This window comes from Delphinapterus leucas, chromosome 4, assembly GCF_059928025.1.
Source record: "Delphinapterus leucas isolate spDelLeu-1000000601 "Yukka" chromosome 4, BTC_Dleu_Yukka2, whole genome shotgun sequence".
Classification (NCBI taxonomy): domain Eukaryota; kingdom Metazoa; phylum Chordata; class Mammalia; order Artiodactyla; family Monodontidae; genus Delphinapterus; species Delphinapterus leucas.
The window spans coordinates 48,011,792-48,030,317 of NC_143132.1; the positions used below are offsets into that span (position 1 = coordinate 48,011,792).

Here is an 18,526-nt window from a genome sequence, read left to right on the forward strand (position 1 = left end):
TCAACAGTGCCTAGGCTGAAAAACCCCAGTGTAACATAATTCTAGTTCACATATTATTGTAATTCACATTTTCCTCACTATCAGTGAATTTGAAAATCTGTTCATGTTTGTTTATTGGCCACTGGACTTTTTCATTCTGAAAACCACTTATTCACACGTATTGCTGTTTTTCTATTACGCTGTTTGTCAACAGTGTAGAAAAGATACTAGAAACACTTTGCCATCTTCATTACAATTGTTATACCAAATCTATTGTTTGCTAATCAAATACATTTGGGGGACTCCTATCTTTGTCTCAGAATCTGCTTCCTAGAGGAGCCATCTCACATACTTCATGATTTGGTAGTTAATACCCACTGAGGACAGTTGCAAAAGCTTCAGTTAACGTTTGGGAAGCATCTTTGTAGACAAATCCAGTTATCTAGGTCCAGCTACTAGGTCCAAGAGCTTCATGGCACATCTTCACCCCAAACTTTATTGTTTGTCAACATCATTCAATTTTAACAAATATGTGATTATGAAAGAACCCGTGTTATCTCCAACAGGTAAGCATTGACAAAGCAAAAGCAGAAGTAGCTACCCCCACAACTAACTTACAGGGAAGGCTATGTTGCTTGGGGCCCAGGGCATCTCAGTCACAAAGAGACGATGGGATAGCAACCATCTGTATCTGCTCTTTTCTCCCTTCCTCTTGCTTCATTCTTCTTTGCTACCTTTTCCCCTCCATTTACCTTTTGTTTCCCTTCTCCTTTAGTCTGAATGTAGCTATAATTTTTTGTTTTTCTTGTTTTTTGTTTTTTTTATAGTGTGCAAAGAAGGATGTGTAGGAAACTTCAGGTTCAGAATATAAAACAGCTAGTTTAAGCTAGCTAGTGTCAAGAAGAAACATGCTCATTTTAAAATAAGATGTGGGAGGATGAAAGGAGCCAACTAGAACACAGAGTAACAGATAAATATGAAATCTTCCACTTGTAAATAGCCTAATCACCTTCCAAAAACTTTGACAGTAAAAATCCTCAGCACAAAACATTCATACTAGAAGACAACTAGGACTCTCTTATGTAGTTGTGGATTCTAGTTGCTGGAAAACTGCACTTGAAGCAACCTCATCAGTCCTCCCACTCCACTAAGAGAAAGAGAAGTCAGACTGGAGTAGGGCTGTATCATTCAGAAGGAGTGAGGATCCCCTCCACCCAAGAGACAAGTGACAAGCATACTTTGCCTATCTTCCAAGAGACCATACTGTCAAGAATTGCTAACATAAAGGAAAATTAATATCATAAAAGAGAGGCACCTGATTCAAATAAAAAACTAGTATTTGAGAAAGCGGGATAAACAAAGCAAACAGAAAATTTAACATGAGAGGAATGAGAGGTTATCACAGACATTTTTAAAAAGGCTGCTTCTAAAGAACACCAATTAGACATCTTGAAAATTAAAAAGGATTATTACAATAAACTCAATGGATGGATTGTATATTAGAATGGGCATAACAGAGGAGCAAATTAACAAGTAGAAGGCAGAGCCAAGGAAATCTGCCAGAATGCAACAAGAACAGAGGACAGGGAGGTGAGAAATTTGGAGGAAAAGTTAGATGATATGGAGTATAAATACCAAAGTTCCAATATCTATCTATCTGAATTTTAGAAGGAAAGGCATAAAAAGGAGTGTTTTAAGAAAATATTAGAAAAATTTCTGGAGTTGAAAAACAAAGACACACATTTTTAGACATATCATGGTGAAATTTCACAGTAAAAATCCTTAAAGTTGTTAGGTGGAAAAAACCCAGATTACCTACAAAGAAAAAAAGAACCAAACTGGGGTCATAGTGTCACCAACGTTAGGTATTTAAAAACAATGAAGCAACAACTTTAAAGTCCTGAAGAAATATTATCTTGAACTTAAAATCTTATACCTAGCTAAATTAGCATTTAAGGTTGAACACAAGAACAGAAACAGGTGTACAACTTTCTTACCACTAAAAATAAACCCCAAAGCAGTGGAGATGATTAATAAAACAAAAAGCAGGAAGGAGAGGGTAAAGGAAGAAACAAAAATGCGGAGTACACATGGCAGGAATCATTAAACATGTCAATAATAACAATAAATGTGAATAGCTTAAATCTCCCTATTATAAATAAACTATCTATCTACCTACCTACCTATTTATTTATTATTTTTGGCTGCATTGGGTCTTTGTTGCTGCGCGCAGGCTTTTCTCTGGTTGCGGCGAGCAGGGGCTAGTCTTCGCTGCCGTGCGTGGGCCTCTCACTGCAGTGGCTTCTCTTGTTGCAGAGCATGGGCTCTAGGCACGCGGGCTCAGGAGTTGTGGCTCGCGGGCTTAGCTGCTCCGCGGCATATGGGATCTTCCCGGACCAGGGCTCGAACCCACGTCCCCTACATTGGCAGGCGGATTCTCAACCATTGAGCCACCAGGGAAGCCCAAATTATTTAAAATAAAAAATAACCACATGCTACCTATAAGGCATGACCTAAAACAAAACGACAGGTCAAAAAAGAATGTAAAAGTTACAGAATGCAAAAAAGAATGTAAAAACGTTACAGAATGCAAATACTTGCAAAAAAGAAGGCAGTATGAGACAAAATACCATTCACATGCCTCAGATGGAGCACTTCTGTGGGCAATTTTATTGATAAAAGATACAATCTGCCAAGAAAACATCATTACCACAAACCTTTGTATGCCTAATAAAACTGCAAAATAGGGAAACAATTACTTTTGATGTTAAATACAAAAACAAGAAAAACATTTCAATTTCTTGTAAAAAGTTTACAATGTTTCTAAGTCATTGAGAACATAGCTAATACACAATCTAATAAGCTAGGGACTGCTGATAGAGAAAATAATGTATCAAATGCCTGTGAGAAGTATGTTCGGCTACAAACATATTGAAAATCTATTTAGTAGATTTTCTAAAAAACTAAAGGTTTTCAGATTAAATAAAAAGAACGTTCTTTGGACAGAGTAATGACCTTGTTTCATTAACACAAACAGGCAATGAACTCTTTCCTGTCTACTGGAAGTTTAAGGCTACAGGATGTCACACAGAATACAAGGAGAAGCAGTCATGGTAAAGGCAGACAAGTTAAAAGAATAGAGAGAAAACTGGATAGGTATACAAGGCTTCCTCTCCTTAGAAAGATGGATACTTCCAATTTTTATTCAGCAAGGTCTAAATCAACCTAAAACCAACCAAGAGAATCTTTCAATTACCCATTTCCCTCCATTCAGTCAAGTTTTACAATAGATTCCCTTTAAAAAGTATTATAAATTCCTAGGGGCTTCCCTGGTGGCACAGTGGTTAAGAATCCACCTGCCAATGCAGGAGACACGGGTTCGAGCCCTGGTCCGGGAAGATCCCACACGCCGCGGAGCAACTAAGTCCATGCGCCACAACTACTGAGCCTGTGCTCTAGAGCCCGCGAGCCACAACTATTGAGCCCGCGTGCCACAACTACTGAGCCCACACACCTAGAGCCCATGCTCTGCAACAAGAGAAGCCACTGCAATGAGAAGCCCATGCACCACAACGAAGAATAGAGCCCACTCGCCGCAACTAGAGAAAGCCCGCGTGCAGCAACAAAGACCCAACGCAGCCAAAAATAAATAAATAAAATAAATAAAAATTTAAAAATTATTATAAATTCCTTATCACCTAAGGCCTAAATCAGAACCTGCTTAATTTCCTTTCCTTACTGTACTGGGAAAAAAAAAAAGATAAAAAAAAGATGCTATGACATTGAGTGAAAAAGGATCAAATTACATAGGCAAATCACCAAATGGCAAATTTCTCCCACTGTCACTGCAGAGCGCTACCAAACCATGTTTGGGGAGAACAATATCTCAGTTAACCTCCCTATCACCTTCTGCTCATTGCACCCCGCCCCCACCACCACATTACTTTCTGTCCAACTGCTTCCCTTCATTAACAAAAATGCAGAGAAAGAATGGCATTACAACAGGGACAGTACAGAAAAGCTGATTATTTTGGCCCACCGGTAAAATTTAGGACAAAAAGCTACTTAGCACAATGCCAGCTTATCAATCAACACCAGCATTCTGCTGTGTCAGGAATCAGACATTATTTTCACAAGCTTTGAGGCCAATACCAGGTAGAAATCAAAATAAATGCACTGGAGGAAAAAGTTTAAATTAGAAAATATACAACTACCAATTCTTTATAATATAAGGGTTTTTTTTTTTTTTTTTTTTTTTGCAGTACGCGGGCCTCTCACTGTTGTGGCCTCTCCCGTTGCGGAGCACAGGCTCCAGACGCGCAGGCTCAGTGGCCATGGCTCACGGGCCTAGCCGCTCCGCGGCATGTGGGATCTTCCCAGACCGGGGCACGAACCCATGTCCCCTGCATCGGCAGGCGGACTCTCAACTACTGCGCCACCAGGGAAGCCCAATATAAGGGATTTTATTTCCAACTCTCAGGAATCCTTTGCACTGCTTTTCAGTCACTTTCTCCCCCACTCAGTCTACCTTCTCAAGTTATAATAAGAACTTTTGGAATTAAAGGTTGAAGTTGGAAAATAAGCCCAAAGACAATTTTGAAAGCATATTTCATAAATGAGAAATGAAGACATACAGCTCTAGAATGTAATGGGAACACCCTGAAATGCTATTATCTCTTCATGTGGTCTATTTTCATATCTAAAAGCTACTAAGGAGATTTAAAAGACTATCAAGACATTATGTTACTGGAAATCACTCTTGGTTTTGGTAACCTTTTTAAGGTTCCGAACATTCCACAATATTTTACAGTAAAATTCTGTGAAAATGCATCTTTCTCTTACTTTTCTTACAACAAATTAGTTTCTGATTGATCTGAAAGATCTTCTTAAGTAAGCTGGACCATATCATTTCCTGCTTAAAACCTTCCAGTAACTTCCCACTGCTACTGCCTATACATAAGCCTCCAAACTCCCATTACTCCACTCCTGCCACTCCAGCTTCCCACATGTAACTTTGGTGGATTCAAAAAGTACTAATTTCTTCCTCAAAGAAAACAGTTTGAAAAGATTAGGTACTATGTACTCAATTTCCACAGGCATAAATTTAAACTTTGTGAATACTGGTAAGAATACAGACAAATTTTAAAAAAGAAAAGACATTCACTTCTGCCTAGTATGTCACACAATCAAAGTATTATTTAAAACAATCTATTAGATAACTTAGCTTTTTTTTCATCCAGGATTTGAATAAGTTTCATCTCTTCCTAATGAATAACTGTCCAGCAGAGTCAACTCCATGACTCCATGTGATTCTGCTAAGTGAATTCAAAAAATATGTGGAGCTGAAACTTGTATAGAATCCTGACATTAATGCATGAAGCAAAAATCAATTGTCAAAATTACTTTTGAAAATTCTTCAGAAGAGTAACACACTGGAAATTCAAGGTAGGTGCTATTATTATCCCCATTTTACACACAAAGCAACTGAAGCCCAGAGAGATCAAGAAGCTTGCCCAAGGCAAGATTCAAACAAGCAATCTGACTCCACATTGCCTAAACTTTACTTCTATACTGCATGGATTGTCATCCACACTTTATGAAAAATGAATATCATCAGAATCACATCTAGACTCACACTCTGGAACTGAAACAAAGGAAACAGTTCAGGTATTATATCTTGCTCACTACTGACCCCAGAGCAAAAGGACAAAGAGAATCATCAGCATAATTAGGTCTTTTTCTTTTTGCCAAGCAAGTGTAACTGATTTCATTTTAGTTAAAAGCACATTTGATGTGACTCCACTGTACAACGATCAACAGGATAGTCTTTATCCTGAAGGAACTCTAGAGACAGTGCAGGATACAAACAAGTGAACTGGCAGCCTCTCAAAAGAACTACCGCTGATCAAACACTGAAACCCCAATTCACATTAAGAAAATGTACATTAGGTGATTAGAAACTTGTGTAGCTAATAAGTAGAAAATTTTTAGTTCAAAGAGTAGCAACTGCATATATACACACACTTACATACAAACTATGTGGGTAAAACATAAGGATTAGGAACAAATAAGTAATAAATCTAAAAGGAAACAATGAGAAACATAGTAAATACTATGTCTTCTCTCTCTACTACAAACACTGCTGAAACTTGTCAAAGAGACAAAACCTAGGAACCTGCCCTCTACCTCCTGCAGAAGCAAATCTACTATGGAAAACAAGTTACATTTAAACACCAAAGCAACAAAGTATTGATACAATCCCCATAAATTTATTAGAATACAAAGTAAGAAAACAATCAGGGTTTGAATCATCAGTCAAGGCTACTTCAGTGAAGGTTACTTAGAACAATCTGCTCTGGAACGAAAATGACTAACAAAGGACAGTCAGGAAAATACTCCAAGGAGGAAAAACAACGCCAAAAGGGTCATTCAACACACAGACACAGAAGAAATTCAGGAGACCAGAAAGGGAGCTCTAAAACAAGTCCTGAGATGGTAACATGACTATGTTACAGACGGCTTTCAATGACATGAATTTGGTTATAAGGAATCACTGTAAATTCTTAGCGAGTATTTATAAAATATTACTCTGATAATCACACACATATAGTCACTAAAAGGAAATGAGCTAGAATCAGGTACATTAATCCATGTGTAAGGAAATAAAATAGGTACAGTAATCTCCCCTTTATCTATAGGGGATACATTCGAAGACCCCCAGTGAATGCCTGAAATTGTGAATAGTACTGAAACCTATATACACATTTTTTCCTATATATAAGTACCAAGGATAAAGTTTAATTTATACATTAGGCACTATAAGAGATTCATAACAGTAACTAATAATAAAATCGAACAATTATAACAATATACTATAATAAAATTATGTGAATGTGGTCTCTTTCTCAAAATATTGTACAAATTTAATGCCTTTTCCATCTTAACTAAACACACACTGTGGCTGTAACTTTTGCAGTTTGAGTGTGACAGCAAAACTAGCACAGATTTCTTTCCTTCTTCACAGTTCAGAAATAGATTTATTCTTACCATAGATCTTAGCAACCTCACCATATGATTATTTTTCCTTTCCCTTTAAGTCAAGCACATTCACCTTTTCACTGAAAAGAAGCAGTTTAATGGCTTCTCTCTAGCGTATCTGAATTGCCAGCATCACTACTTTTGTGCTTTGGGTATTAAGTAAAAAAAGGGTTACTAGTACAAGAGTTAATCTGATAGCTACAAAGTGACTAACGGGCAGGATATGCTGGACAAAGATATGATTCACATCCAGGGTAGGATGGAGTGGGACTGTGTATTGCTACTCAGAATGGCGCACAATTTAAAATTTATGAATTGTTTATTTCTGGAATTTTCCATTTAATATTTTCAGACCACAGTTTACTGTGGATAACTGAAACTACAGAAAGCTGAGACTGGGTAAGAGGGAACTACTATATTACTTATCACCATAATTACACATTTACATCCAGTTAAAATATACATGAGGTGGTTCCATGTTTCTCTTAAATGGTTTTATTCCCTTAAACTTACCAAATTCCAAAGGCATATTTTAAAATTTGGATCCCAACTTTACAGAAGTAGCAATCAACTCTGGAACACTTACCTCATGAGAAACAATCTTTCAGTATTTAATTGACCAATTGTTACTTTTATAAGAATCAAATCTAGGATAAAAGATACCTAAGATAATAAAAGTCCTTTCCCATATTATGTCCTGAAATTTAAAAATCTACAACAACCCCACCTACTAAATTGTAACACAGAGAACTCTTTACCTAAGAAGAATCTACTTGTAACAATGCTGCTTCCAGGGCTTCCCAGGTGGCGCAGTGGTTTAGAATCTGCCTGTCAATGCAGGGGACACAGGTTCAAGCTCTGGTCCGGGAAGATCTCACATGCCGCAGAGCAACTAAGCCCTTGAACCACAACTGTTGAGCCTGCGCTCTAGAGCCCGAGAGCCACAACTACTGAGCCCACGCGCTGCAACTACTGAAGCTTGCGTGCCTAGAGCCCGTGCTCCGCAACAAGAGAAGCCACCACAATGAGAAGCCCGTGCACCACAATGAAGACCCAACGAAGCCAAAAATAAATAAAATAAATTTATATTAAAAAAAAGAATGCTGCTTCTGAAGGATTATGGTTGTAGTTCATACAAAATCACGTGATTTATAAAAAGAATGCCTAAATGAGGTTTGCGACTGTTAAACCAATTTCTAGGATAAACTGGTAGAATACAAATGAAAAGCTGGAAATTTTGAAAAAATATTCAGTTTGTGGGAATTTTTAAAAAATGTCAAATGATGAAGCTTCATCAGTTCATTCACTCAACACCTGCTATGTGCCAGTTTCTGAAAAACGGTGAGAAAGATAGAGCCAGTCCCAGCCTTCACAGAGTCAAGAGTTTAGTAGGAAAGACATGAATAAATGACTCTAGTACCATGTGGTAAGTGCTGTGGAAGAGAAAAATTCAGTGTTATGTGATCACATAACGGTATGCTTAGGTAGAAGAGTTTCAGAAAAGGTGAAATTACCTACATGTTGTGACTTGAAGGATGAGAAGGTAGGGGTATTGGGCATTGTTACAGAACATCCAAAGGCAAGAAACAAGAAGTGGCAAGAGATGAAGAGGTAAGCAGGATCAAGATGACAGAGGGTCTTAAATCATGATGAATTTGAACTTTACCTCGGTGAGCAGTGAACAGACCACTTAACAGTTCTAAGCATGGGACTGTTAGGATTTACTCTAGCTCTGACAAAATGGATTGGAGGAAGACACTAATGAGAGTATCAGTTATTCAGTCAAGAAATAGCAGTGGGAATGGAGGAGTAGTCAGATATTTAAGAAGTAGAATTTTCTGGGCTTCCCTGGTGGCTCAGTGGTTGGGAGTCTGCCTGCCGATGCAGGGGACACGGGTTCATGCCCCGGTCTGGGAGGATCCCACATGCCATGGAGCGGCTGGGCCCGTGAGCCATGGCCGCTGAGCCTGCACGTCCGGAGCCCGTGCTCTGCAACAGGAGAGGCCACAAGAGTGAGAGGCCCACGTACTGCAAAAAAAAAAAAGAAGTAGAATTTTCTGGACGTGTTTCTAGATTGGATGTGGAGAACATGGAAAGAATAGAAAGTTAGGGATGATATCCAAGTTTCTGGCTTGGGAAACTAGTTAGATGACACACATTAAATGATAAGGAATAGTCTCAGGAGAAACAGGAGTCTGGTGTGAAACACTTGTAAGGTAATGAGGTGAAGATTTCCTTTAAATCCGGGCCTTTTGAGAGGTCTGGGCTATAAACAAGAAATTAGGGGGCCATCAGTATATAAGTGTTAAGTGAAGCTTCTGGAGGGCAAGCAAGCATCCAGTGAAGGTATGGAATATAAGAATGCCTATGACAGAACAATGAAGGTCACCAAAAGAGGCAGAGAAAAGAGCCTGGAAAGGAGACTGAGAGGAATCAGCAAAGAGAGGTATCAGGAAGTTTTAAAAAAAGCAAAGAAAATCAGGACAACATAGTGCCTCAGAAGCCAAAGGAAAAATTATGAAATTAAGAGAAGACAATGTGAAATATTGCAAAGCATCAAGTAAGATAAAGACTGAAAGGTGTTCTCTAGACTTAATTATATAAGAATGTCACTAGTGACCCTGATTTAAAAAAAAAAAAAGATTAGAAACAGATCATTGAGGGGGAAGAACTATTTCATTTCAACCATGACTGATAACAGCAGGTTACTCAGTTTTTGACCCCTTTATTAAAATGTTTAGGTACATCTCTCCCTTCCTATTCTAAAGGACTGATTTAGTGGTTCCTAAACATTTCCTGTTGGGATAACTCTTGTGTAACATTGAAAAAACTTGAACACTAGAATAACTGCTTTTTAAAATCATCAAATTAAAAACAATTGGATAAAACACTACTATAAAGTCAATAATAAATACATGCACATTAGAAAAAAAATCACAGGGACTTCCCTGGTGGCGCAGTGGTTAAGAATCTGCCTGCCAATGCAGGGGACATGGGTTCGAGCCCTAGTCTGGGAAGATCCCACATGTCGTGGAGCAACTAAGCCCGTATGCCACAACTACTGAGCTTGCACTCTAGAGCCCATGAGCCACAGCTACTGAGCCTGTGTGCCACAACTACTGAAGCCCAGGTGCCTAGAACCTGTGCTCCGCAACAAGAAAAGCCACAGCAGTGAGAAGCCCGCACACCGCAACGAAGAGTGGCTCCCGCTCGCCGCAAGTGAGAGAGCCCACGTGCAGCAACTAAGAACCAATGCAGCCAAAAATAAATAAATGTATTAGAATAAAAAAATCACAGGTTGCTTGAAAAAAGAAATACCTAAGACATTTGTGCAACCAGATACCATGCTTGGTGTATATGTGGGCATGATGCTCCCCCGTGATAACTCTGGCCCAAAGACTGAGAAGTCCTGTGGATTAGATGATTGGCAAAGAACCTTACCAACTTTGAAAAATCTGTAATTCTCAAGTTTTCAAAATAAATTACTAAAGCAAAATGGCACATCATGGTAGATTTTATAATGGCCCGAAGTGCAATATGATTTAATACTTTACCTCTATCTCACACACTATAACTGTGATTAGATGCCTCTCTGGTGAAATCCTAAAATCCCCATTAATTAAACAAAAATATGAATTTTTGCTTTTGCTTTACAAGTATATGCTATCCCAGAAAAAAAAATAATTTGATATAGCCTGCTTGCACGTGAATATCTCAAACCCAATAGACAGAAGCCCAGTTATTTTATAAGTTCATTTTTACATTAAGGCAAACATAAGCCAACAGACAATAACCACTGATTTTCCACTTTATTCACTGATACTGAACCCTGAACTGACAATATTTGTCCATTCCTTCATTGCCTTAAAAATTACAGCTATTGCTCAGGTGGAGAAAGAACAGTCAGAGCACCAGGATTCTGCCAGTTTTTCCATCAGTTCAAACAAATGCTTTCTTGTTTACAAAACCCACTGAGGTTGACAATTTGAAGGTGCTATTCAAATATAAAGCAATTTCTCCAACCACAGATAATAATAAATTACAATTTGTGGTTATATTTAGGTAGTCTAATAATAACTCTGAGAACTAGACTATAAAAAAGACAAAAAAGTCTTTCAGTATTTATTGGTCACCATCAACTAAAATACAAATTTCCATTAAAAAAGTGGCAAAGACATTCTTACTGTTGCTTTACTGAAGTATCATCTAGTAACCCAAAGCAAGACTACAGGTACCACCCCACAAATTCCACAAGAACAGTATATGCAAGTGTTCTGCTCAGTTTTATTTTGGGTCAAAAAGAATCATTTTAAAGCAGTTCAAGTTACAAAGAAGTCAATGTTAAAGTCTAATTTTTAGTGGCAGTCAGGTCAATTTAAAAAAATGTTCTGATAAAACTACAATACACCATGAAATTTAAAAATTATCAGTGTTGACCTAGACAATGCTGAAAAGCTGAAAATGGGATTTAAGGAAATCTAAAATCTGAAAGACAGTTTGCTGAATTCTATCAAATACCAAACAGGTGAGGTAGGGTAGTATTTGAAACTGCAATGAAATATCAAAACCTTGTTTCTTTTATAGAAATTATCTTTATTTTTGGTGATTATTATAGAACAGAGAACTTTTATGTATTTTTCATTCACCTACTATTCTCCTGTGATTAAAATAAGCAAATGAAATAGGAAATGACCAGAGAATTTCAGAAATATGAAAACAACAAGACAAATGATGACTAACTCAAAGAATCACCTTGATTACCACTCTCATTAATAGCACTCAGAATCACCAATTTTTAGGGCTGGAAGAAATATAAGAGATCCAATATTTTAATTCTCTTATTCTACAGGGATGACACTAACGTCGAAGAGATAAAATGACTTTCTCAAGGTAACCATGTTGGAGAGCCCAATATAAAGCACACTTCTCCTGGTTCTCACAATCCATGGGTTCTTCCAGCGTACTTGTACTGCATCTTTTCTGCATTTTCTTTTTAAAGCAGTATCTTACTCTCCCATTAGAAAGACTATTTGGCTCTCTCAGGGCCTAGCACAACGCCAGATATATAGGATGCACTAAACTAAGGTAGTTTGCTTCCACATCAGAACTTACTTTAAAATTAATTTGACTACTTAATAAAAACATGTCTTCAGTCTGAATAATATAATGTGGAAATAACTTGCAAACGTATATAATTGGGAGTTTTTTGACCAAAGGTTACTGTGAACTCTGATTTACCCCGTAACCACCATTGTACAATCTCAGACTCAGATAAAATCCTCCACCTCACGTTATCTCACCCCAGTATTGTTAAATGCAGCCAGGCCAATTCCCCCCACAGCTGTCAGATACCAGAAGGATTTAATAGTTCAACAAAGCCATACAAAGCAGTTAATTCACCAGACACTCCGACGCTTGGCTTAACCGTATGTCAGGCTTGGTCATGTAAATTTCCAGGTAAAATTTAAAAATGAATTTAAGATGCTTCTACCCCAAAAGTTTAAGAACTCATGCCCACAGATGAAATAAATGCCACTGAACACCATTTCACTCTTGTCAACCAACAGTCACTGTATTTACCTATCCCCAACCCTAAAATACTTCAAAAAAGGGGATTCGCTTGTTATTAAAAGATTATTACTAATTAAGTCCTAGGCCTTAGACATGACCAAGGCAATTCACATCACAACGTACCGATAGTTAAGGGAATTTGGCTTCCTTCATTAGTTAGTTAAATACAATCATCCCATTTGCAAATGTCCCCATACCCACAACGCTAAGGATAAATGCTGTGTCACTGAGAAGAAAAGCAAATATTTTTCTGAAACCAAAAGGAAGCTCTCAACGAATGTTGCTAACCTGTGCCCTCGGGCTACTCTATTCCCTATAAAGGCAGCCAGAACTGAGTTTCCCTAAACCCATGCGCTGCCTGTTGGCAGCTTCCGTCTCATGGGAAGCCCCCTGACGGGCACAACTCGTCAAGGAAAGGCTGCACCCGCCGGGTTCTACCTCCAGGGCTCGGGGCTGCTTCTCACCATTTCCAGGTGAGTACCGGGGCCCTCGGGGTGTCCGCTGCCCGGGGCCGGACTGGCCCTGCCCTCCGGGGTCTTCCGTTCACTGTTGCGCTTCAGGCCGCTGGCGTCGCCTCGGCCCCCGGTCTCCCGGCGCCGCCGCTGCCGGCTCCACAGGTACATGGCACCCGCGCCCAACAGCAGGGGCGCCCCGACCGCCAGCGCCAGCTGCCATCGCGGCAGGCCCCCGGTGCCCGGGCCCGCAGTCGCACTGCCGCCGCCCACCCCACTCCCGGAGCCGGGAATAGCCGCTGCGACCACCGCCGCCTCCACAGGCTTAGAGGCGGCCATGACGAGGGTCCTCCGCCACCGCCTCCTTGCTGTTCACGGGCGCCACAGTCACCAGGCAGCGTGCGAAGAAAAACGGGAGAAAGGCAAGGACGGAAAGCACTGAGCGAACAAGCGCGCTAGGCAGCAAGAGCGGACGACAGAAAAAGGCCAGAGGTCACCGGAAGCCCAACGCATGCCGGGCCAGACCCGGCCGTCGTCTTCCCTTCTCAACCAGGGAGGGAGGAGTGGGAAGGGAGGAGCAGTGGTGAATCATTTCCGGGTCAAGGTAAACTGGGCGTGCGGTGGAAGTCCCAGGCAGCCCTTTTTGTTTACTTTCGTTCTGCTGCTGTTTGTGAGACTAGCTTCTGGGATCTTGGGCCTCGGGTGGTAGCCGATGCCGTACCCTACGCCTTCAATAAAGAAGGGCAGAGGGCTCTCTGGTATAGCGAAGCAGAAGAGGGGCGCACATACGGCGGGTTTTTGGTGCTCGGGGGAACAGAGGAAAAGGCTCTGAAACTGCGCTAAGAATGGGCGGGAGTAGCAGAAGAGTTGTGAAGATTATTGGCTGGCAGGAGTGGTGGGCGGGGCGTAGGCCGAGCTGCCTCATTTATTGGTGGAATTTGGACCCCTCGTTTTCTCGTTACTGCCACGTTGACGCTACTTAGAGCCCGGCGGTGTTAGCTCCGTTGTCTGTACCCGTGTCCTCGGAAACCAACGGATTGGAAGGACTGTTAAAAATATGGGAGGAAAGAGCTAAAAGCTGAAGGTAGCTCGCTGTATCACCGATCTTCTTAGCTCTACCATGGCCAGATTTTAGTTTGGACGAATTTGAGGTTATTGGGGGCAACAGCAGGTGGCCCAAATCAGGCTCGGTGGAAACGGGTAGATACAGGTTGGCTCCAGTTGAAACGGCTTGAATGGCGTCCCTGCGACTCACCGTCTGCGCCAATTACGAAAGCGATGACGTCTGTGTGTTGTTATGAGGTTCTCGAACTGAGTGGGTAGAAATGCGAAGACCTAGAGTTCCCACTTTTCCTGTACGTATTTGTGTCATACCGGATTCCGCTTGACACCTCGCTCCCTGGAGCATCCGCGGCCTCGCCAGTGCTCTGTTCCGCCCACTGTCATGCCGTTTTGCACTAGATGTCTCAGCCTTCTTGCCACATCCCAAGTAGAAATGTCAATTCATAGCTTTTATGTATCTAATAGCTTTGTCAAATCCTTTCTTCATGTTCTGCACCAGACCTCTTAAAATACAAAAATTTCCCTTGCAAGAAATTGTTTAGAATTATTTTTTTTCTTTTTTTTTTTTTTTTGCGGTACGCGGGCCTCTCACTGTTGTGGCCTCTCCTGCTACGGAGCACAGGCTCCGGACGCGCAGGCTCAGCGGTCATGGCTCACGGGCCCAGCCGCTCCGCGGCACGTGGGATCTTCCGGACCGGGGCACGAACCCGTGTCCCCTGCATTGGCAGGCGGACTCGCAACCACTGCGCCACCAGGGAAGCCCCTGTTTAGAATTCTTGGTAGAAAATACTGAACAAGAAATTGTCTAGTATTTTCAAGAATAAAAGACAAGTATTAATAGAAAATCAGAATCCAGAACTATGGCTCCCCATTTCAGATATACTGATTTGCAAACCCTCATTAAAAATTTACAAATAATGATTTTGCTTTTGGGTACAACAGGATTTTCAACATCACTATAGCGGTGCATAAAAATCGAGAGGAAATAATTTATTAAACGGCACTAAAATAGACTTAATGGCTTAATTAGAAAGCTTCAGCGTCATTGCTTTTCTCTTGCTTCATGTGGGTTCCTATGAGTAAATTGCTTTCGGGTTGTAGGGTTCCTTAGCAACAGGCTAAAAAGATGAGCTAAAAATAATAGCAATAGAATTGGTTTGATCAAATAGTGATTGTTGCAGGCAATGACTTCTCTCCCTTCCTGATTCCCAACCCCCAAAGGCAAATCTGCTGTTCTTAATGTAATTTTTCCCTTGCCTTTTCAGAACACAGGATTTTTCTTTCTTGAAATTTCAATTTTTCTGCAGCCTTAGGGGATTGTAGAATGCTAGTAATTACAAACTACCGGTAGGAACTGAAACATATAAAGTTTTTAAAGAAACTTTATTTATTGGAAGAGGTAATAGATTGTTATTGTTAAAATTCAAAAGTTACTGTGAAAAGTCTCCTTAAAACCCTGTTCCCCAGCCACCCAGTTCCCTCCAAAGGCAATGTTAGAGTTCCTTGAAACATTTTGTTTAATTAGCAATTATTTATCTAAAGAGTTGGTTTTCTTTGGTTTTATTTTTAAGATTGGCATGTATATGAATTTGTCCTTGTTACTTTCATACTTTGTTAAACATCTAATTTCCATTCCCTAGCCTATTGATCTTTTTTCTCCCACTTTCTCCACCATTTTCTAATTGATTATAGTATAGAACTGAGTAAAAGTGTCACTACCTCTATGACCTCACTGACCTGATGCATAAATTTCTAAGCTGTGAATACTGAAAACAGGTTATAGTAAAGATTTAATTAGATGATATTTAAGGTCTTTTTAGTGTAATGTTTGTTACAAAATAGTAGACACTCAAGGCTTAGTTCTGTTTTTCTAAATTTTAAAGGAGAGAAGTAAAAAAATTGTCTCTTTTTCTTTAAATTGAAGTTTTATATATGTGAACATAGATATTTTCTTGCTAGATTAATGGAAGTCAATAGAATAAGCTTTCTTCACTTTTCTGGTCTGTGTCTTAAGAGGCATTTGAATGAGGCTGAACATCTAATGGCCTAGGATGCAGAACACCTGAGTTCTTATTCTAGCTTTTAATACTACTAAGCTATGGGTGTGAATGGGCACCTGCTTTCTATATAATGTGACCAGTAGATTAGATGATTCCTAAGGCTTCTCGTAGCTTTAAAATTGTATGATTCTATCCCCTCAATTGTCATCGCTACATCAAAGCCTTTTTTGATTGGCAGAGTTAGTGGATAGCTGGTTGGTTGATTGGTAGCCGAGCCTTCCAGTGAGTCCACAAACATGCTTATCTTAGGCACATACATACACAGCTTGATTCTCTTTCAGTTCTTCCTTAGGTTTACATTCTTTCTCTTTTTCTTCACTGAAAAGTTACTTGAAAGAATTGTTTATACTTGTTACCTCTACCTATTTATCACCAATTTCATCCAAAATCTCTTATAATCTAGTTTCTAACTTTTTTACTAGTCTGAAACTGCTTTAAGAGTCACAAGTTATTGTTTGTTTTTAGCTTTCATATGCTTTTATTGGAGCACTTAATACCATGGGTCATTCTGTACTTGAATGGCTTTCAGGAGACTAAATTCTCCCCTTTCTTCTACTCTGATGAATCTCTAGGTACATACTGTCCAATAGAACTTTCTGTGATGTTGGAAATGTTTTATAACTCTGATATTCAATATGGTAGACACTTGAAATATAGCTAGTACGACTAATTAAATTTTTCATTTTAATTTAAATTGATTTAAGTCCCTTCATGTGGCTAATGGCTACCATATTGGACAGCGCACCTCTAGATCTTCCTCAAGTAGGAGAATCCATAAAAATATATGCTCTTCTTTCTCTTCATTCTCTTCATTTGTAACCAAAGTACATCTCATTGTTTCAGGTACAATATCTCTGAAGATAATCTCTATCTTCACATCTCCTGGTATGACTTATCTTTTCACCTGTAGCCCTGTAATTTCCTACTGTTTATTGAGCAGCTTTGCCTGTATGCCTCATTTAAAAAATATATAACACATTGTCCTCCCTCCTCATTCTCTTCCTTTGTATAATCCTTTCTTCTCATAATACCACTATTACCTTGCTGGTTACCCATGCTTGAAACCTTAGACCTTTTTGAACCTTTCTTTTTTCCAACTGTATCTACCCAAGTACAAGTAAATGTACCAATATACACATACATAAACACAAAATCAGCTGTGAAGTCTTGATGATTCTTTGTAATATCTTTTTACTATTTTTCTTCCTTTTCATGCCCCCTGCCACTTCCCAGTTCAAATATGTGAAAACACTTAAAAGCATGTCTGACACATAGTAGGTGCTCAATAAATAGTTTCTTCCCTTCTTTTCTCTTTTTTCCATTTCATTCACCTTTCCTGAATGCTGTATTAGCTTCCCCACCTGTAGTGCCTCTCTTCTATGTGTCACTTTGCACCTTGATACTAGATTATTCTTCCCAAAGCATAACTCCAATTTCATTCTTTTCTTCTTTCTTTCTTTATTTGGTTGCGCCAGGTCTTAGTTGCGGCAGGCAGCCTCCTTAGTTGTGGCATGCGAACTCTTAGTTGAGGCATGCATGTGGGATCTAGTTTGCGGACCAGGGATCAAACCCAGGCCTTTCATTGGGAGCGCGGAGTTTTATCCACTGTGCCACCAGAGTCCCTCCAATTTCATTTTTGAGCTCAAAGACTTTTAGACTCACTCTACTTCCTATAAACATCTATGCGCACCCCCACATCCTTTCTTGCACTTTGTCTTTTTCCTTGGTCCACATTCTTAGCAGTTAGCAGTGTTTGAAATTGTTTATTTATGTGACCCTGCAATAGGACATAAGCTCCATGAGGATAGAAACTTTGTTCACTTTGTACTCCCAGAGCCCAGAAGATAGTCAGTGTAATGCTTGATTTTATGTGTCACTTGGCCACAAGGAACCCAGGTATTTGGTCAAACATTATTCTGGGTGTGTCTGTGAGGGTTGGTTGTTGTTTTTGTTTTGTTTTGTTGTTTGTATGTTTTTCTGATGATATTAACATTTGAATCAATCCTCCTGAGTGAAGCAGATTGCCTTCCCTAAAGTGAGTGGCCATAATCAGTTGAAGGCCTGAATAGAACAAAAAGATTGACCCTTCCTTTTGTAAGAGGGAACTTCAACTGTCTGACTACTTTGAGCTGGGACATTGATCTTTTCCTGCCTTTGGACTTGAATGGAAGCATTGGCTCTTTATGAGTCTTGAGCTTGCCAGCTTTCACACTGGTATTTACACCATCAGGTCTCTTGGGTCTCTGGTTGTAGACTGCAGATCTTGGGACTTCTCAGCCTCTATAATTGCATGAGTCTGTTCCTTTTATAAATTTCTATATAAATTTCTGGTTCTGTTTTTCTGGAGAACCCTAAGTAATACCA

General features: G+C 39.7%; 1 protein-coding gene across 2 annotated transcripts in view; it reads right to left on the reverse strand.

Moving 5' to 3' along the window:
• TOMM70 (translocase of outer mitochondrial membrane 70) overlaps positions 1-13,547 on the reverse strand; it is a 44,855-nt gene extending 31,308 nt beyond the window's left edge. Inside the window, exon 1 of one of the 2 annotated variants that reach the window (XM_022588644.3) lies at positions 13,053-13,547. In XM_022588644.3, the coding sequence (XP_022444352.1) occupies positions 13,053-13,379 (327 nt within the window). In that variant the 5' untranslated portion in view covers positions 13,380-13,547. The remainder of the gene's footprint in view (positions 1-13,052) is intronic. The other variant, XM_022588580.3, reaches the window with a different exon arrangement.
• Between the last annotated feature and the right edge of the window lie 4,979 nt (positions 13,548-18,526).